Here is a 21,470-nt window from a genome sequence, read left to right as displayed (position 1 = left end):
AAAAAAGGTTGATTCCAGGTCTGGAGCAAAGAATGTACAAAATGAGTCTAGAATATCTTGTTGTTCCAGAAAACATAAATGTTCTCAAATAGTAATGGAGTCATGTCAAAAAGACACGGTAGGGTAGCCAACTTAAAGGGGCTTCCACTAGCCAAATTAGGGATAATCCGAAGATCAAAATATATAATGATGATAACTGGTAATACATCTGAATTTAAAAAAAAATTTTCTAAGTCTACAGAGATACTCAAAATAAATGACTAAATAACTATAACTCCTGAAAGGGAGAGCTCTTCTTTATATAAATGTATATAAAATGATAGAATTGGGAGTATTATCGTTTTGCAAACCTCGATATAATAATGTTTGATCCAGTCAAGATTAATGCATGCTAAAACCAATGAATAAAAAATTACTGAACAAGATATTCACCCAGAATCAGAGTGCCACCCCAGGGATGGTTAATTACAAAGGGAAAATGTACCTTTACACTGGCATGATCTGGAAGTACCATCTTGCAAGATCAAACTTCACATCACTAGGACAACCTGACATTGGTGCCTCTTAGTGGACATGATATGAATAAAATACAGAGCACTGCCTATGAAGTATTCTTGTAAAAATAAAGTTTAATCTAAATTTAATCGAGCCTTTTTATACAATTTACAATTTATAAGAAATAGATGGGAATACTGAAACGTGTGTTAACAATACCATGAGATGTCTGATTATCAGACAAAACCAGAATATGAGACATTCTATAAAACGAGAGGCCAAGATTCTTTTAAAAAGGCAATGCCATGGAAAGGAAAAAAAGATAGTGGGTAGGGGGTACTGTTCTAGATTAAAAGAAATGAGAGACACAACTAATATAAGGCTTACACCTTGATTAGATACTGAATTAGGAAAACAATAGCTGTAACGGAATTTTATAACAATTGATGATTTATTTTTCATTTTCTTAGGTGTGGTCATGATATTTTATCACGTAGGAGAATGTCTTATTCTTAGGAAATGCATGGTGATGTATTTAAAGTGAAGTGTCAGAATGTCTGCAACTTACTTTCAAATGCTTCCACAATGCATATTTACTGAAAGATATATTCAATATGGCAAAATATTAAAGTTACTGAATCTAGATGAAGAGTATACATATTACATATTCGATTTTATTGTAAGTTTGAACATTTTCAAAATAGAAGGCTGAGAAAGAGTCATGCTAGGCAGAAAGACTCAGGGATAACATTAGTTGCTATTTACTATGAGTATATGATGTACTAGGCCCATTACATTTGCAAATCTACCTCCCCACCCCAACGATCCTGAAGTCTAGCCTGCGCACTGCTAGACTAAGTCTACAGAGATACTCAAAATAAATGACTAAATAAGCATTTAATGTTTACTGAATGTTAATGAAAAAGCCTAGCTCAGTCAGGTGGAGTTATTTACTTACCCAGCTATGTTAAGTTCCAAAGCTGGGCTCTGACCGAGGGACTAACCGCTCTCAAGCCTGTGCTCTTTCTACAAGATGATCCTGCCTCTATACCACTGACAGCCACCAAAGGAAGAGAATATACAACCTGCTCTAGTAACTGGTGTTGAAGTTTTCCTCATATCAAAAGCGGGTCCCTATTGCAACCATATCTTTGTCTTATTAGTTTCAAAAGAAAACCACAAAACTGCAATCAGTGATGACTCCAAACAGAATCAAACAGAAAAATAGGATCAAACAGTTCTGAAAACAAAGCAAGATGTTTTACCTTCTACTTCTTCCCAGTCATCTTCACTTTCCTCCTCGTCGTCTCCTTCATGGCTGCCTTTGTCCATGGCAGCCTCTCTCTTTGGATGGTGCGCCTTCTTGCAGGCACTTGTAAAGTCCCCGTGTAAAGATCACAGGAAAAAAAAGTGAAGAAGGCACAAACATCCTAGTGTTACACTTAAGCTAACTGAATTTTAAAGACTCTTCCTATTGAAAATCTGTTGCAATTATTTAAATATGATTTGTGAGCTGAGCCTCATTTCCTCCATCAGTATGAGTCCCAAGTTCTCATCAAGATGTACTCTGATCATCAGTCTAATACTAGATGTGCTGTCAAAATGGAAAAAAACACTATGAACCTACACCCTAGAGCTGTGTGAAGGAAAATACAGCTGTGTCTAAAAATGTATAAGAAAAATCAGAAGAAACCAAAATAATAATGTGAGTTCCAGAAGTAAAAGCTGTGCTATCTGTGTATATACAGGTACAGATGGACGCCAGAAGGAGGAGGCAATTCATATTTGCTGATCTTGCTATAGGTAAACTCACAAGATTTTCCCTCACTTTAAGAAATATGAGCTAAGGAGACTAAAGTTGAAATATAACTTCAAACTTAAGTGGGGATTTGACTATACACAGGTATGCCACGAATAACAGAAACCTGGACTAGGTAGTTAAGCAGACAGCTACACAGATAAGTAGCTAACTAAATGGTTGCTAATGTGTAACACAAATCTTTCTCAACTTACAATGGGGTTACTTCCCAATAAACCCCATTGTAAGTTGAAAATATCAGTCGAAATGCATTTAATCACCTAACTTACCCAACACCACAGCTTAGCCTAGCCTACTTTAAACGTGCTCAGAACACTTACATTAGCCTATAGTTGGGCAAAATCATCTAACACAAAGCCTATTTTTATAATAAAGTATTGAATATCTCATATAATTTATTGAATATTGTACAGAAAGTAAAAAACAGAATGATTGTAGGGGTACAGAATGGCTTTAAGTGTATCGGCACCTTTGTGATGATGTGCCTGACTAAGAGCTGTGGCTCACTGCCACTGCTCAGCATCACTAGAGAATATTGTACTCCTTATCTCTAGCCCAGGAAAAAAATCAAAATTCAAAATTCCAAGTGCAGCAGGTCCTTGAATAACACTTCATTCAATGTTGTTTCATTATAACACTGATGAGATGCTGTAGGAACTTAACTCTTGTTTATATCAATTAGCCTCTGGTGAAATTGGTTTCATTACATACCATTTCACCGCAGTTCTAAGAACCTATTGGTGATGTTAAGTGAGGAGTTCTATGTGGTTTCTGCTGAATGCCTATCACTTTCGTGCCATCATAAAGTCAAAAATCCTAAGTCAAACCCTCCTAAGTCAGGGACCATCTGCATATTTCTGCAAATTTATATATAAAATGTGTTTAGAGTACTGAGTTATTTTTAGCTTTTGTAAGATTCAACCCTTGGTATCAAGTGAGAATATTACCTAAGATTTTAGCACAGATACTTAAAATAACTAATCCTCAGTCTTCAGTTACAATACACGTACTCTCTTTTTAGCCAATCCCTTTTACCACCATAGAAACAAAAATTTCTCATTAGAATAACAGCAGAAATGTCCATGAGTTACGGGTTTGATCACAGTCAACTCTCAACTGAGAGGGCAAGAGAGATCCAGAGGTTTCCTTGGCAGCATCCTGGTCTATATTTATGTGGATATCTCAGGAAACAGAATTCAACTAGTAGCAGGGGTGAGGGTAGAGGGTGGGTCACAACTGGGAAGCAGTAAGCCCAAAAGCCTAAGAAGAAAGGAGAGGTGAACTATGGTGGAAAATCTGCATGCTTTCCCATGCTTTCTCCTGGACTACTTTCCTATGCCAGGACTACAGAATGCTGGAAAGGCCGACACTAAGAGTGAGGATTTATTTTTGAAGCAAAGAAGGAACTAGTGCCTGCTACCTTTCTGTTCTTCCTTCTCTCTCCCAATTTTTCCAGGAGGCAGATAATCAAGTGTTCACTGGGCTTATATTCATTGTTCACCACATGTTAATATGAATGTTCATTTACTAAAAAAAATACTTGTTCAGTTTCTGCCAAATAAAAGATCCTGCCTAGATGCCATAGGGCATTAAAAAATGAACCAGGCATGGTTCCAGTCCTCTGAGAGCTTACAGGGTAGTAATGTAAATGTAGATGGCATGTAGGCAAATAAGTATAACACACGGTAGACAAGTTATACTCTTAAGAGATACTGCAAGAAACCAGAGGAGCAAAGGGGAAAGAATCAATGAAGACCGTGGAGTACAAGGCTTCTGATTTGCATCTTCAAGGTGGAAGAAAGCATTTTAGGTAGAAGGAAGAATATGAGCACAACTCAGCGGTAGCAAAGTATGAGCAGGTGTTGAATGAATGACAAGAAGTCCGGCTGGGCAGGAATAGAGTGTACCTGAGGAGTATAATGAGAGAAAGCTTGAATGGCAAGTTAATATTCTGTATATGTAATATCTTCATGTAGTAGAAAGAACACAGGACCAGGAATCACAAGACCTAAGTCTCATCCTGGTTTTTGCTACCATCTAGCTATGTAACCATGAATAAATCATTTTCTGTAAGTTGTCACTGTCCTCATCTGAAAAGTTTGGGGGTAAAGTATACAACCACTAAGATTCTTTACAGCTCTTACCAGTAGTCTGAGTTCTACCTAGAAGAGTTTAAAGATCCCATCTTTTCTACAGATCCTAGTGACAGCAAAAGAGCAGGTTTTATTAGTCAAATTTCTCTGATAGAAACAATCAAGATCTCTCACCTGAAATCTTCCCCATCGCTGAAGGCTTCATCCTTTATAACCTTGAGGTTTTCAGATTTAACAGTTACCTTGGCCACTTTCTTTTTTGCTCGACCATCTGTTGAGCACCCAGGATCACTGAAGCCCCTCTTCCTCTTTCCTTGTGAGACTTTTGGGAGGAGACTCTTCTTTGGGGGTTTCTTATCTTCAACCACATCTAGATGACCACATGAAACACAAGGTAAGAGACAACAGCAAAGGTGGACAGAGGGTGGTTTCAAGGACAGGCTCATGAAAACTCCTTTTCTAGAACCTCCCTCCAAACCACATCTCCATCAGTAGCTTACCATCCAGCTTTCAGTTTCTTCACACCTTTGGTCTAGCCTACACTCTATGCTCACAGGAAAAACCATTTATCTGCATTTTATTCTACTTCTCCTAAGACAACGGAGAGACCATCACATGACTCAAATAAAATCTAATTTCCAAATCTTAAATTTCAGCTAATATCCATTAAGGAAAATACATCAATCTGTTAATTAATACCTTGATTATTTATTACCCACCAAGGCTAATCATTAATTTTAGGGCTAATCCACTCCTATTAAGTGAAATGTTTCAAGTTTATAAACATGTCTGAGTTTTACCACTATCTTATTTCTACTAATTCATCTTTCCACCATCTTTTAAAACCAAACTCTGCTCAAAACACATACTTTATGAAACCTTTTCAATCTAACCCAAATGTCACTGGTATACCAACCATCTCAGTAAGCATGGGTTGGAATAAGACAGTGGCAATTCGAAAATATCTTTACTTTCTTAAAATTGTTTTTTGTTAAAGGGAAATAGAAAAAAATGTATAAATTAGGGTATCTAAAAGTCTTGCAAATATATTCACACAAGTAATCTTGAATCTGAAATAAATCATCTTCCTTTGCCTTTGGATGACTCCACTTCAATTAATTTTGGAAAACAAAAATACTGAAGCCTGTAGTGAAGTTCTAAAAGGAGCTGCAATATTAACCTAAAATACCAAATTCCTTCCTTCCTTTCATTTATGGCTTGTCCTGCTGACTCTCTGGATAGACATTTATATTCCCAAAGAATATACTTTTGCATGGGGAAAAAGATACTCCTCTTTGCTCTAAATAAAGTCATAAGTTATAGGGGCATTTATTTTAATGGTAGATAAAATCTCTGATTCAGTTCTGTTTCTTTCAGATGTTTTATAGAAGTATTTATGCATTCCCATGGTTTAAGCATTTTAATGGAAACACAAAATATTTCAAAATTAGTTATTTAGAATCTAGAAACAGATTTCTTATTCCAAGGCCAGAACTTGCTTAGAGGTTTATGCTTTGACAGGTTGAGGAGAGTGCCCTTAAAATCAGGATTTCTGTATTTCACAGTGGTCTTTAGCCTCGTTAGTAGCAAAGGTGCAAAATACTTCATTTTTACTGATATAAAAACACAGGTGGGAGGATACTTCAGAGGCCTGTTTCTCAACAAACTTATTTGGTTGGTTAAAAGGCACAGCTGTATATTTTTGTGCTTTCAAGAGAGAGGTGGAGTTAAAAGGGGGGAAAAGAAAGAAAACAAAAAACTGAAATGTTCAGAGTATCATTATTCATAATATCAAAAAATTTTTTAAATCTGAATGTCCAACCATGAGATAATCATTAATTCCTTGAGCTCAACGTGGTTGTTTCAGCAGGGCAGGAATTACCAATGTGGTTTGCTTGGCCATCTACTGAAATTTAGTAGGAACACTTGCCTAAACCTGCTAGTGGCATCTCATAGCACTTAGAATTAAAAACTCCTTAGCTTGGTCTCCAAACTAAGGACTCTGTCCACCTCTCTCAACTCAAATCCTGCCAATGGCTCCCTCACTCATTGTGTCCAGCCAACCAGCAAAGTTCATTCCTTCCTACGAGTCTTTAAACTTACTGTTCCCTCTGCGAAGAACTCTTTTCTCCCAGAACTTTCTATGAATGGCTACTTGAGGACATTCTGTAACTGGCTCAAAATTTCACCTCCTCACAGAAGCCGTCCCTGATCACTGATCCTGACTTAGCTGCTTCTTCCCCACCTCATGTCAGTTTTATTACAGTAACCTGTTTTACTTTCTTCATAGCTCTTATCACCATGTGAATTTACTTTTAACTTCATTTTGTCTATCCTACCTACCCCACCCCAAAGATTATAAGCATCTTGAGAGCAGAGACCTTGCCTGTCTTGTTCACTAGATAATTTCATTGCATGCACTGAGGTGCTGTTAAAACTTATACTACTGAGCTGTTAAAAACAAGTGACCAAATTAGTGTCACCTGCAGCCCAAACCACAGCAAAGATTCTAACTCTTCAGATCCTGGAAGCTGCCTTGGAAACTTATTGCTAGCTCCTTTGGCTAGCAGAGTTTGGGTTAAGCTTGAGTGCCTCCTTACCTCCATTTAGACTGAACTGATATGAGCTAGCCCAATTGATTACCTAACATCACCATACCAGGAACTTTATATGCTATCTCACTGAAAAATTACAACCACTCTGCAAGGCAGAATACATTTCACATACCAGGTTCAGAAGGCTAAATTATTTGTCCAAAATAATTTACCCAAGTGTATAACTACTCAGTGTTGGAGCTATACCGAGATGATGCCCAGGTGAAGTGTTTGGCTGTAAGGAATGCTACCCAATCAGGTGGCATTTCCATCGGATTAAAACTTTTAGTTTTTGAATTGACATATATTCAGAATACGTTTCTTCTAACTAGAATACCAACTCCCTTTCACAGCCTCTCGCTGAAATATTACCCATCCTTAAAGTCGCACATCAAACATAACTCCTTCAGAAAGCATTTCCCAATCTCTCCAATCAAACTAGATTATTCTTTCGGAAGACAAAGCCCTGTACCTTCTCCCTTGTATCACACTCTGCCTTGGACATTTTTTTTTGTAAATGTTAACACTGCTATATTCTAAATTCCTTCAAGAAATCTCTATCTCCCACATCACCTAGCTCAAGTACAGCACAAATTAGGTACTCAGAAAATATTCAAGTGTTATTTGAATGATTAAATGAATTAAATGGAACTCATTAATGGAACTACTGAGTGTGAAGTAAATCATCTTTTAAGTTTAGAAATTGTTACCATCTGACTATTTCCAAACAGATGATTAACTTATAATATGTACAAAATCACAGAATTGTCAAATCTAGTGTCGTAGGAGCCTCTGTTGATTACCTAGTCTAATCTACTACCCAGTTATTTCAGGAATCCCCCAAATCCCTCCATAGCATACATTTTGCAATTACCTGAATATATTGAGCAGTTAGTATATGCTGGAGGAGAGACAAGAGAGAATATAGCAACAAATAAGATGTTTTCATGAAGCCCAAACTCTAGTTAAGATGGTGATCAAAAAAGCAGCAAATAAATTAACTAAATCTTAATAAATAAAGATTACAAATTATGACAAGAGACCGTGAGGGCCTCTGTGCCAGGGAGTACCTGGTGAAGGCCACTTTAAATAGGGTGCTGAAGAAGTGTCTGAGTTAAAACCTAAATAGAAGAATCAGCCACAGCAAGAATCATGGAAGACCATTCTAGGCAGAAGGAACAGCAAAGCCAAAGGTTCAAGATGAGCAATAAAATGGCATGTTTGAGGAACAGAAAGGAATCCAAAAAAGGGAGTATCTGGCAAACAAGAGAGGTAGGAAACAACAGGAGAGGTAGCAACAACCAAATCATGTAGGGTCTTGTAGGTCATTCTGATGAGGAATTTGGATTTTACGCCAAGAGCATGTAAAGCCACAAAGGGTTTGAACTAAGAGCATGGTATGATTTGATCTTAAGATCACTTGGGCTGTTGGATGGTGAACTATTGCTGGGGAGGAAGAGAAGTAGGGAGATCAGTAAAGAGGCAACTGCTTCGTTCAAGTGAGAAATAATGGTGTCTTGGGCAGGGGCTGTGGCCATGAAAATAAAGAGAAATAGATCTGATATATCGTTCTCAGGTTGACTGACAAGACTTGCTCATGGATTGGATGTGTGCATGTAAGGAAAAGGAGGGTTTTGCTCTAACAATGTGGATGAAGGGATCATTTATTGAGATGAGAAAAAGTGGGGAAAAGGACAGGATAAAAGGGGAAAATCAAGTTTTGCTTTGCCCATGACAAACATTAAGAAACCTATTTGACATCCACGTGAAGTCAGGTTGGATCCAAATCTAGAACACTGGGGGTGAGATTTAGCAGAAGATACTATTCTGGGATTCAGCGCACTACAGCACTTTGTCTTGGTCTATCCGTCTTCTGGGAACAAAAAATAACTAATGCCTTGTCTCTATTCAGCCCTCTGTACTGATCCTGTGGGCAAAGGGAGCAGTAAAGAAGTTACACAGGTGAGCTCCCAGTCAGTGTGGGCTCCAGGAAAACCGCTCAGTACGCATCACTCTTCACGTGAAGCCAAAGGCGCATCAACGAGAAGGATCCGGGCACCGGCACAGGTGCTTGCCTCCCCCGGCCACCGTAACGTCGTCTCTCCCGCGCAGAAGGGCGCGGAGCAGCTTCCGCCCCCCACCTCCAGGAGGACGGCCTCCCTGCTCCCCGCACCCGCTTCCTGATCTTCAGCATCTCTCCCGAAAACCGGCTCAGCTTCGTTCTCACCCGCCGCCGCCTCCTCCTCCTCACGCCCCGCCGTGCTCTCGCCCTTGGCCTTCTGGCCGCGCCGTTTGCGTCCCCGTGGCTTTCTACCAGTTGAGCGCTTCGGTCCCATCTTGCTTGGGAAAGACTCGCTTCGCGAGTGACGCACTAGGATTTAGGAAGCGTGGGGAACACCCCCAGGCGGGGAGAGGCATGACCACGCCCCTCCTTTGTGGCCCAAGACCACACCCCCAGATGAAGCTTCGTCCCGGCCTAAATGACCAATGCAAACTGCAGAAGGCAGGAAGGTGCAAAACAGATTTCTTTCTACTTCCGGTGCGTTGTTTCCTCGCGTTTCCGGAAACTGGAGGGGCGTTGATATCGCGAGAAGCGGGAAAGGGCGCAGGGTTTGAAACATGGCGGACGACGTGGACCAGGTGAGTATCTTCTATGGAGCTAGCTCCAGGGCGGCTTCCCCACAATCCCGCCCTGTCCCTGTTAGGTTTTGCGTACCAGGTTAGCTTTCTCCAAGTTCACGAGAAGATGGTCTGTCATGCTGCCTCTTTCTGGGTCGTCACAGCTTTGAATTTTGCTTCAGGCCCTGAGATATTTTCTGTTTTAAGTCCGCTGGAAAACTAATTTCTCCCGCTCATTTCCTTTCTCTTGAATCCCTTTATCCGTACAATGGGAATAATTATCCTTGCCTGCCTCACGGAGCTGTTGGGATTCTGGTAGCGCGAACATAAAGTTATAAAGTTAAGGAGTTATTATCATTACTGAGCGCAACAATTATTGCTCTTCTAACAAATACGTAGTAGACATCAACTTATATGGTTAGACACCGTTCTAAGTACCAGGGGCACCGGCATGGACATAAGTGATCCTTGTCCCCACTTGGAGCTTATATTGTGGGTGAAGACGGATAAATAAACATGTGTGATATGTAAGAATTTTGACGTGGTATGAAGGAAACAAGCAATGAACTGGTATACAGAATAACTAATGGTCCTGCATGCTTTCTCACCTGGTCTTCCTTCTCAAAATGCTTTTCCTCATAATGTTGTGGATCCGGTCACAACTTTTCAGCTTTCTGCTGAAATCTCACCTCAAAGAGGTCTTCTCTAGCCATCTACATAACATAGCACTCTCCAGTTTGTTGTATTTTTCTTCATAGGGTATTATTTGTTCATATTAAGTATATGCTTCTTTGTTTAGTGTCTGTCTGTCTCCCTCTACTACAATGTGAATTGTTTAAGAGCAGTTTTGTTCACTAATCTGTCCCCAGGGATTTAGAACAGTGCTGGAAACACTCAACACATATTTATTGAGTGAATGAATTGCATGATGGGGGGGGGCTTTTTGAAAAGGTAATATTTAAGCTAAAAGATGAAAAGGGTAGACAGGGGGCATCCCAGATCGAGGCTAAAGGAGCAGTAGGCCTCTGTCATGTGTATATTCCTATAGTATTATAATTGTTTTTATACTTCTTACAAATAGAGTGAGCTCTATGAGGGCAGGGACTGACTTCTGTACATTGATATCTAGTTGTTGGTTAGCTGGTCTTTAACACCTGTTGAACTGAGGATAGGGACCAATTGAGGTCAGGATTCGCGCCCCCCCCCCCCGGCCCCGCCCAACTTTCATCTAGCCTTTTAAGGTGGTAGGGCGGATAATGTTAAGTCACTTTCCTCCTCTGGCTTCATGTACTCACCGAAGAAGGTCTCCCTGAATAATCTTAACTTTCCAGGCTTTAACCATGCATTCCATATGGATGACCCCAAGTCATCCTAACCTTCATCTCTCTGAGACCTATGTTTCCAGTTCTTTAATAGTAATAACGACAACCGTTATAAGTACTTTCTGTTTGCCAGGTACTATTTTAAATATATTAATGAAATGCATTATTTAATTTAATCCTCACAAGAATCATGAAGGGAAAATTGTGGCTTCCTCATTTTACAGACAAGGAGACTGAGAATTAGAGATGGCACAATATTTAATCTCAGTTCATAAGTGTCAGAGTCAGGAGTTGAACCCACACTGCCTGACTCCAAAGCCAGTGTGTTCAGCCAGTATTCTATACTGCCTGCTGAATTTACTCATCTTACTGCCCAGTTTGCACTAATGAACTCAACCTGTTCTGTACTGAACTCCTAATCTTCCCTTAAACCTGTGTGTCTCTGCTTAGCATTCTGTCTGCCTTGTGTGTAGTATTCATTAGGTGAGTGTTTTTCAAATTGCCAAATGATATTTGAGATCAGGCTAAATCCCTAAGAGTGACTCCCTATACTCTGAGTCAGGCAGTTTGGATTTTGAGGGAACAAAGTACGGTCATGATTATTTTGCTGTATAACTCCTTTCTGTTGTATGTGTGTTTCAGCCCTCATGTGGTAGGTACTGTTCTAAGCCTTCATGCATGTCATTTAAAACTCACAAGAACAATATTAGATAGACACTGTTTAACATCCACATTTTACAAATTAGGAGACTAAGGAAGGCATAGCGGGGTTAAGTTATTTGCCCACAGTCATGCAGCGTAGCAATGATTTGAACACTACACTCTCTCTCTAGTACTACATTACTTAGCCTGTTTCTTTTATCAGCAACAAACTACCAACACCGTAGAAGAGCCCTTGGATCTCATCAGGCTCAGCCTGGATGAGCGAATTTATGTGAAAATGAGAAATGACAGAGAGCTTCGAGGTAGATTACATGTAAGTAAATTTATTAAATTACCTTGATAGCAGGCTATTTCCTTGTCTTCCTTGCCCACCCCTAACCCCTTAAAATGTAAAAACTGTCCACTGTGGAAGAGTATTTTGAATGTAGAGGAGAAGAAGGTGGAACTTACCCATATTTCTATAAGACAAACACAACTGTGTTTTATTCATATTTTAAACATTTTTTTCTTAACAGAAATGGTGTGTTTCCATTTATTGCAAATAACGTTTATTTGTTGTCCTTTCTTATTTAAATATTTTTTAAATTAATGACTGCATAGATTTGTGTTTTCTTGTGAAAAAATTAAACAGCATAGAAATACATAGAGTAAAAGGTAAAATCCCATTTCTTCCTATTGGTAACCACTGTTAAAAATTGTGTGCATATATTTGCATTGTATATATACACCATCACTAAGAAAAATAAATAGGATTTTGCTATACGTATTTTTGAGACCTTTCAGTTAATCTTGGAAATCATTGATGATGAGTGCATAAAAATCTCTTTTATTCTTTTTAATGACTACATAGAATTCTGTCTGTGGTACTAGTGATATTTAGATTATTTTTCATTTCTTGCTGCTATATATAATGATGCAGTAAGCATTTTAATACATATTTCTTTGTATATCTGTGAATATTTCTATAGGATTGGTCTCTTGAAGTGGTCCCATTTATTCATAGAGTTACTGAAGGTTTTGCCTCTTCTTGATAAACATGTTAGTTTCCAGAACGTGTTTTATTATTGCCGTTCCACCCTAAAGTGATTAAAAATAGCTAAAGTTTATTGAGCATCAATTATATGTTAGGTTTTATTTTGTATGTAATATATATCTCACTTAATCTTTATAGCAAGCCTATGAAGGTAGATAATAAATATCTCCGGTTTGCAATTGAAGAAGCTCAGTCTCAGAAATATGAAGTTGCTTGTGTAAGGTGACACAGCCAGTAAAGTGAGGGCCAAAATATGAACCTAGGCAGTCTGACTTCGGCCTTACTCCCATAAAACCTAAAGATAAAGGAACTGCTATAAAGAACCTGCTATTCTTGGGTAGGAAGTAGGGAACTAGGGAAATATACAGCTAGCCTTAAGGGAAGAACCCCAGGAAATAGCACAGTGGCAACTTTACAGAGAGTAGCAGAATTGAGCTTAAGCAGATGGGCTAGCGGTACATGGAGAGACACCCTGGGATAGACATGTTGCCTTAGCTCTTGGAGTCTTTTTCAGTTCCCTATGTATGTTCAGTTGCCTCTGTAATGAATGATTCCTAACCTTTTGTTTGTTCGCGTTCTGGCCCTGACCTATAGATTTTTGCTCTTGTTAGTGTGCTCTGCCTAGCAGTTGTCCACATGGCTGATTGGCTACTTTTATTTTGATGTGAACAAGGTCCCCGGAGGTTCACCTTATAGTAAAGTGCATGAGCTTTGGAGCTTAGATTGAGGACATCCCTTAATATCTGGATTGCATCATTTATTGATTGAGCCCACAAGTGTCAGACAGTTCTGGCTAGGTTATAACTGGGCAAGGTGTTGCTCTACTTTGTGATGTTTAGTTTAGGACAGGGAGGATTGAATAATAGTGTCTCATGCCTTTAGGAGACTGCAGTGCCATCTTTGCAATCAAATAATTTTTTCTCCTTTACTGTATCTTTCCTATCATACTGTTAAAGATGGGATTAAAAGAAGTCTACTAAAAAGTGATTAACTTGTTTTTCATAATTAATATAAATGATGTAACTGCCTTGGATAACAAGTAGGGTGAACATTTTAATTTCAGGTTATTTTGAGTAAATTTTATCTTTGGCTCTTTAAACAGTTGTATTTTATCAGGTCAGTTATCATCGGAAATGATTTGCGAAGGATTGTTTTTTATTTGAGTGTAAAAGTTTGTGATGTAAGTATTGTGTGTCACTTGTAATTGAGCCATTTGCATATTGTAAGTCGTGTTCATTGTTTCTTAATTTATTACATTTCGTGGTTCCTCATCCTCTCACTACAGGCTTATGATCAACATTTAAATATGATACTGGGAGACGTGGAAGAAACTGTGACTACTATAGAAATTGATGAAGAAACATATGAAGAGATATACAAAGTAAGTTGTGCAATTCTACACATGGCTTTTAAAATGTCGATTGTTCTTAACATCCAGCAGCTTAACACTTAACTTACGGAAGCCTGTCATGATTTGACACCTACTCATGGACTCAGTAGAGTGTAGTAATTAAAAGCAGTCTTTGGGATCAGACAGACCTGGATTGGCCACTTCCTACTTGGGGTATGTTGGGTAAGGGAATTAACTTTGCAGACTTAATTTCCTCACTGGTAAGCAGGAACACTACCACTTACCTCATAGCATTGCCAAGATTCAATGAGATATAAGTGTAAGATGCCTGTGTGTGCTAATATACAACAGTAATACTGGACAATATTCTTTTGTTTGATGTGAATTTGATCTATCAATAATTAATAGAAACAAACAAAAATTTAAAAAATAACTCATTAAAAATACTAAACTATTGTATTAACATAAGTAACATTTTTATGAATAATAACTATATTTTCTAAAACAATATTTAGTGAGAAGTGTCTTTGTTTCACAATTTTACAAATCTCTTTATTGTTTGGCTTAATTAATGACATCTACCTTCTCACATCTTTTTTTCTGCACTTAATCTGTCTTAACAGATCTAGATTCAAATCCTGACTGCTGGTGATTAGTTATGTGACTTGGAGTAAATTATAGAAACTTTCTAAGCCTCGGGGACCTCTGTAAAATGCCAATACCTGTGATTGCCTGCCAGAATTATAATAGAACGCACTGAATTTGGTGCATGTAAAGCTGGTAGCATGTGGTAATTGTTGGCCATTAAGATAAATCTGTAGTTCCAGTTTCTTTTCTGTGCTTCACTCTCATTTCTAACATTCTTATTGAAAATTATTCCACTTTGGACGTTATCTCCAACTCATATCTAAAACTAAACTCCTGATGTTCTTTACCTTCAAAAATTTCCTGTTTATGTTCATGATTTTCTCAGTTATTTAGACCATAAATCTAATTTTCTTGGACTTCTCCCTTTCATTCACACTGATCAGTAACTAATTCAATTGATTCTTCATTCATGTTGATTTACATGTCATTGCTTTTCTTTCTTATTGCCATGATCCTCGCTTAGGCACTTTTCTTCCTATTCACCTCCATTCCGTCTTGTGCATGACTGACTGCCAAAGTGAATGTTTTCAAACACTGCTTTTCATTTGTCACAGTCATGCTAAGACACTTTTAAGGCTTTCTATAGCCTATAGAGCAAAGCACAAGTTCAGGCTAGGTTAAGACTCTCTGTAGTGTGGTGGTAATTTTCCATTCTCCTCTCTGATGACTCCTCTAGCCAAGTTGGTCCACTTACTGTCTTCAGATTGTGCCCTCTATAGTCCTGCTTCTTTGTTTTTTCCCAGAATATTTCATCTAGCTGGAATGTTCTCCCTTATCTCTTTTCTACAAGGACAGTTTCAAGAACCAGCTCAGCCCTACCTGTTCTGTGACACTTCGACCATCTCGACCTTCTTTCCTCCTTTGGTCATTTCCTTTTTTGGTTGGATCTTCTATCCCTTGGCACTCTGAGCTGACACTGATCTTATTCACTTTTTCATTATGTTCCTTTTTATCTTATAAATTACGTGATGGCAGAGACCAGGACATTATTTATTCTGTTCCCCACCTTGTTAGCTATATGTATATGCTCAGGTTGTTAGAGGAGTATGGGGTAGGGGAGGGAGTAGAGATAATGAAGTATAGTCTTGTTAGAGAGGCAAGGTGCATACTGTTTTAAAATTAACTAGGATGTGGAAATAGCATGAATGGATGGAATGTCACAGTTTCCTAAGAATTCATTTTAATCCAGTTTCAACTTCTGGTATATAACTTGCTAACCAGTTTTATTAGGCTGTTAACATTTTGCCTTTTTATCGATTTTTTTTTTTTTTCGAGCATGTTAGGTGTTTTTTCCAAGAGTTGACAATGTTGTGGTTTGTAACAGTAAGTCGCTTAACCTTTCTCTATATCTGCTTCCTTGAATGAAAACATGAGAGGACTGACAGCTGAGTCCATTCAGATGTAAAAATCTCTAGTACTGAGTTCTGTACTAAATAATGTTTAGGGAAAAACACAAATTTAATTTGGAGGGAATACCTTGTCACAACAAAAAATAAATAGAAGTAGAGAAGATTTATATATCCAGGAAGGGCGGGGGGATGGTTGTTAATATGTGTCGAATAACTTCTGTGTGCCAAAGACTTGAGTGTTTTATCACATTTAATCAACTAACATTGAGGTCAGTGGCATTCCCATTTTCTAGCTGAGGAAATCAAGTTCAGCTAGAAAGAGATATAGTAGGGATTTCAAACCCAGGCCTAACTGGCTTCAACACCTGCAAGGTTCTTTTCTCTGTATCAGGGCCTGTGGCTCAGAGTAATTGATGATGAATTTGGTGGACAGTGAAATCTTGAAGTTAGCAGAATAGCAGTAAGTTCTTCTGGATAGCTTAGCAGCTGGACTAGCATAAGACATTATCACATATAAATCTCTGGGATCTGGCAGGCCATGCTTGGTCCTTGCCACTGTGGCTTTAAAATCTAATTTGGAAAGTGCCTAGTACTCAGAAAATTTCAAGTACCTTGAAGGTGAACAATTTAGGCAAAATATCTTAGAGAGCATACAATAGATATGAGAACATGTTCCAGCGTAATGTAAACTTACTCTAATAGACAGGCAGAAATGGGAATGATTGGAGAGCCTTTGCTAAATGCCTACTGTGTGTCAAACACTGTGCTATCAATTTTATATACATATTCTAACAGCCCAGTGAAATAGGCCTGGGTTGAAGCCATCTGCATTGCTATCTCCACAAAAGAGTATAGTGTGCAGCATTTCCAAAACTTATGTAACTGTAGTACTTTTTATCTTAAGATATATATTGCTACATAACACATTACCCCAAAACTTAGTTTAAAGGCAACATTTATTAGCTCACCGTTTCTGTGAGTCAGGTATTCAGGCACAGCTTACCTGGGTCCTCTGTTTCAGGGTCTCATGAGGCTATACAAGGGCTGGGGTCTCATCTGGAGGCTCAGCTGGGGAAGTGTCTACTTCCAAGTTCACTTTCATGGTTGTTGGCAGGATTCAGTTCCATGAGTGTTGTTGGGTTGAGAGCCTTAGTTCTTTGCCACATGGACCTCTACCACCTGGCACCTTGCTTTATCAAACCCAGCAAGAGAGTTGGCTAGGCAGGATGGAAGCCACTATGTTATCATGATAGTGACATCTCATTGCCTTGGCAGTATTCCATGGGTTAGAAGCAAGGCACAAGTTTTACCCACACTCAAAGGGAGGGGATCACACAGGGGTGTGAACACCAGGAGATCATTGGGGACAATCACAGAGGCCACTTACTTTGGAAAATGCTGCCATATTCATTTCTGTTCACTGGATCTCCAGAAAACTGTAACTGAATTAATGGAGAATCAATACGGATGAAGTGGATTCACATGAAGGTAAGGGAAGAAACTTTAGTTTAGAAATATGACCACTGAGTAAGGGGTTTAAGTAAAATATATCACTTGTTTTGATGAGTAAAGACTCTTCCATTAAACTTAACTGTCCTAAAACTAGGTTCACCTTTCGCAACTTGAAGGAAACCAGAAGGAAGCACTACTATATAATAGCAGACAGCAGACATATGGTTTTTGTTTCTCTGAGACATTCTTAAAGTGTGTTCCTTGAACCAGGAGTATTGGCATCACCCTTGAGCTTTTTAGAAATGCAAATTCATGGGCCACATCCTAAGCTACTGAATGGGAATCTTTGGGCATGGAGCCTGGGGAAACAGGTTTAACAAGCTGTTAAACAGGTGATTCTTATGCATATTAAAATTCTAGAACCATTGCCCTGAGAATATTATCTAGGGAAGAGTTAGATAAATTCGTGGATGACAGATAAGCATATTTGAATTTAGTATACTAAATTTATAAGTATGACTTGAATTTAGTGTTAGGGGTTCTCCAGTACCAAGGAGTTTTTACATTTTAAAAAAAGTTATGAAAACACAGCCATTACTAATATTTTCTGCCTGGCTGAGACTCCATGTCCTACTCTATCTGCTAAGACATGATTTCTCAGTCTTTAGGCAAAGCTGTAAGACTTCTCAAAGCTAGAAAGCTTTAGAAAATCCCTTGCAGATAAAGGGTGGGTGTCATGGCTGGTTGTGATGGCAAGGCCTCAGAGACAAAAATAGGAAAGCATCTGGAGCAAATGAAAGCTTCAGCTGTTATCAAAAGATAACAGTCACAATCATCTCTGTTCAAAACAGAGAAGATCCCATCAGCAGAACCTTTTTGTGTTAGGTGATATGTTAACAAGATCCCTGAACAGCTACTTTGTGCCAGAAGTTTCCTTCAAAAATACTAAACTCCTTTTATTTTGGAACACATCACATAGTCTTTGTCACTGTTGGTCTCAATGGAAAGTCAGATATTTTTGAATGTTTTGCACTTTGAAAAAATTTAATGTATCATTTTCTGAGTGTAAAAATAACACATATTCGCGAAGACACCTTAGAAAAGACAAAAACAATACAAAAAAGATAAAAACTACCCATCCCACCAACCAGAAATATCTGCTGAAAATATTTTTTTATTTTCTTGTTGTTGTTGTCTTTCTTGTTGTTGTTTTTGATTTACATGGATATAATCATAATGTACCAATTCTAAGGTGCATTTTCTTTTTCTTACATTTTAGCATCTCTAAAATGGACTTGTTTCTTACAGATGATATGGCAAGAATTGTGTTACAGTTTAATGAGAAGCATTTTTCCTTTTTTAGTTGAACTGAAGCTTAAAAATGGTGATGTCTTAAATGTGATGAAATACAGAAAACACAATTTTATATTCTGCTTTTTTCATGTCACATAATTTTTTTGTTTTGTTTTATTTTGAATTTTTATGAGTTTATTTGAGCCAAAGTAACAACATATGCTGAGGAGCAAGATCTCAAATGCTCCTTGTGTGACATTATTAACCTAAAAATTTCACTATGGACATAGACTTTTCAAAAATATTTTCATGTTCATGTCTTAAATTCTGCTTGTGACAGAAAGTAATCTTCTGCAACCGTGATGTCCATTCTTATACAGAGATTTGTAATGACAGCAGGATCTGCCTCTTTTATCCCTATTCCGGTCAGCTTCTACCGGGGTTCCTCTTTGAAGCTGATTGAAGTGTTGCGTGTTTCTCCATATATGCATAACTCTGGATGGAGTGTCTGTAACAGATTCTGAGTCATTGACCTCCATAGAGGTTCATGACTGCCACCTTTGAGGGCTGGCTGCTGCAAAAGGAACTGTTCAGCCGCTGCATACTGCTGAGTGCACGTGGTGTCTCCTGCTCCCGGAGTTGCAGCTGCAGAAAAGAGACAAAGTTTGTTTAGCTAGTGAGACTTTTTTTTTTTACATTGCCATGATTCCTTAGATAAAATACTAAAAATGAAGTCTTTGAATGAATGAAAATACTAATTTCAACTATGAAGAAAAAATAATTTTATCTCTAGAAAGTATAGGATCATGTCATTTTTCATACAGAAGGTCTTTTCTTGTACAAGCAACCTTATCTTACAGGGTTTTAGATGTCTGTGATAGTTTCTTGTTTTAGTGTATAAATGTGTTTTAAATATAGAAACAGAGAGGAAAGATAGTGATATTATGGGAGAATATCTATGGTCAGTCTCATTTAACATCATGGAGAATACCACTACACTCTTGGTATTTTTCTCCAAGATAGGAAACTAAATGGTTCCTCAGCTTGACCCATTTTATGTTTTATTCTCTCTCCTCTGTTGAAATCACTAATGAACATCAGCAATATCAAAGTAGTTAGGGAGATCCACAGGCCATATGAGTGTTTTTCCGCAACGTAGTAATTGACTTATGAGTAATTGATTTGACTACTGACTTGTTAATAGGAAGGTTGATAGCAGTCAGTCTTATTACTCTTTTGGCTCTCAGCCCTCCATAATTAGTATGTCCATTTTGTAAACTGTGAAAGGTTTGTATTACTTGGCCCCAGCATACTTTTTAGCTGTCCATCATGTTTACCACCTTCCTTCACCAAACTCCTATGGTTTGACTCATCAGTTTCTTGGGGGAATGTTGTTCCCTTTTGTTAACCAAGTCATCTCGTTTACTCTGCTTCCAGTGACCTCTCTCACCTTACAAACCTTTGCCTGTAGGCCTTCTAGACAGTATCAGATGTTTCTTTTAGACCTTTCTCTACATGAGCACTGTCCAGTAAAACTGTCTGCAATAATAGAAATGTTCTAAAATCTCCACTATCCCAGTAGAGCAGCCATGAGCCATATGTGGTTATTTGGCACTTGAAATGTGTGGTGGCATGACTAAGGAACTGAATATTTAACTATTTAAATTTAGCTACCTGTGGTTAGTGGCTCTTGTATTGGACAGAGCAGCTCTAGACCAGCTCCCATATAAAAGTAATTCTCTCTATGAACTTCCCCATTCAGAAGTAATTCTTTTTATGACCCCATATTGTATATCACTATATAATACTTAACATATACCATATTTTGTTTCTTACCCACTTTAAATTGCTGCCATTTTAATTTAACTTTTTGAGTAGATAATAGATTCACAGTTTAAAAGTCAGTAAAAGTTAAAAATAATGTAATAAAAAGTCTTCCACCTCAATTTTCTATTCATCATCTTTCTACCCCACCCCCAGAGGTAATCACTATCACTGGTTTCTTGAAAATCCTCCCCAGTGTCTTTTTTTTTTTTTTAGGTAAAAGCATACCATGCATGTTATTGCACACCTTGCTCTTTTAACTTAATGTATCTTAGAGTTTTTTCCATTTTCATGTATGGCTTCTTTATATTTTTGTTTTAAGCTTTATGGTAATCCATTGTATAGATGTACCATAAGTTATTTAACTGTTTTCTTGTTGATGGACAGATAGCCATTGCCAAACTTTTGCTAATATAAACTATCCTGTCATCAATAATTTCATCTTTTGCTTATGTGTAAGTCTCCTTGTAGGATAAATTCATACTTTCTCTACTTTCATTTTAGAATGGGTATTCTAGGAGGACGAGTCAGTGTTTTATTTATCTCTTGTCGTCTAATGTCTGCCATTGTATCTGACACATAATGGAAAGAACACACGTGTGTGTGTTTGCACATGAACCAGACCGTGTGTGTGTGTGTGAGTGTGTGTGTGTGTGTACATATACATACATACACACATACTTTTTTTTAGGCTAGAATTCAGTGATATGACCATATCCAACTTCAGGGGAGCCTGGAAAATATAGTTTAATTGTATACCCAAGAAAGAAAGAAAAGGAATTTTTATGACTAGCTAGCAATTTCTGTTATAGTCTTCTTTTCTGGCAATCGGTTATTTCTGTATACTTGTGACCAAAGGATTTTTTTTAAAAAGTCTCCATTGAAAAATGACTGTGGATTTTCTTACCAGTTTTC

General features: G+C 38.0%; 2 protein-coding genes across 5 annotated transcripts in view; one reads left to right on the top strand and one right to left on the bottom strand.

The window, feature by feature from the left end:
• XPC (XPC complex subunit, DNA damage recognition and repair factor) overlaps positions 1–9,419 on the bottom strand; it is a 29,944-nt gene extending 20,525 nt beyond the window's left edge. For all 3 annotated transcript variants that reach the window (XM_006907175.3, XM_015585809.2, XM_015585808.2), the window contains exons 1-3: positions 9,229–9,419; positions 4,582–4,777; positions 1,761–1,867 (exon numbers count right to left, since the gene is read on the bottom strand). In XM_006907175.3, coding sequence (XP_006907237.1) covers positions 1,761–1,867; positions 4,582–4,777; positions 9,229–9,337 — 412 coding nt within the window. In that variant the 5' untranslated portion in view covers positions 9,338–9,419. The remainder of the gene's footprint in view (positions 1–1,760; positions 1,868–4,581; positions 4,778–9,228) is intronic.
• Positions 9,420–9,497: 78 nt separating this feature from the next.
• LSM3 (LSM3 homolog, U6 small nuclear RNA and mRNA degradation associated) overlaps positions 9,498–21,470 on the top strand; it is a 13,590-nt gene continuing 1,617 nt past the window's right edge. The window contains exons 1-4 of one of the 2 annotated variants that reach the window (XM_025043658.1): positions 9,499–9,641; positions 11,808–11,918; positions 13,924–14,019; positions 17,419–17,472. In XM_025043658.1, the coding sequence (XP_024899426.1) occupies positions 9,621–9,641; positions 11,808–11,918; positions 13,924–14,019; positions 17,419–17,457 (267 nt within the window). In that variant the 5' untranslated portion in view covers positions 9,499–9,620 and the 3' untranslated portion in view covers positions 17,458–17,472. Of the gene's footprint in view, positions 9,642–11,807; positions 11,919–13,923; positions 14,020–17,418; positions 17,473–21,470 lie in introns of those variants that run through there. The other variant, XM_006907174.2, reaches the window with a different exon arrangement.

The sequence above is a fragment of the Pteropus alecto genome, unplaced genomic scaffold (assembly GCF_000325575.1).
Source record: "Pteropus alecto unplaced genomic scaffold, ASM32557v1 scaffold92, whole genome shotgun sequence".
Lineage (NCBI taxonomy): Eukaryota > Metazoa > Chordata > Mammalia > Chiroptera > Pteropodidae > Pteropus > Pteropus alecto.
Note: the sequence above shows the minus strand (reverse complement) of the source record. Positions and strands in the feature narration are given on the sequence as shown.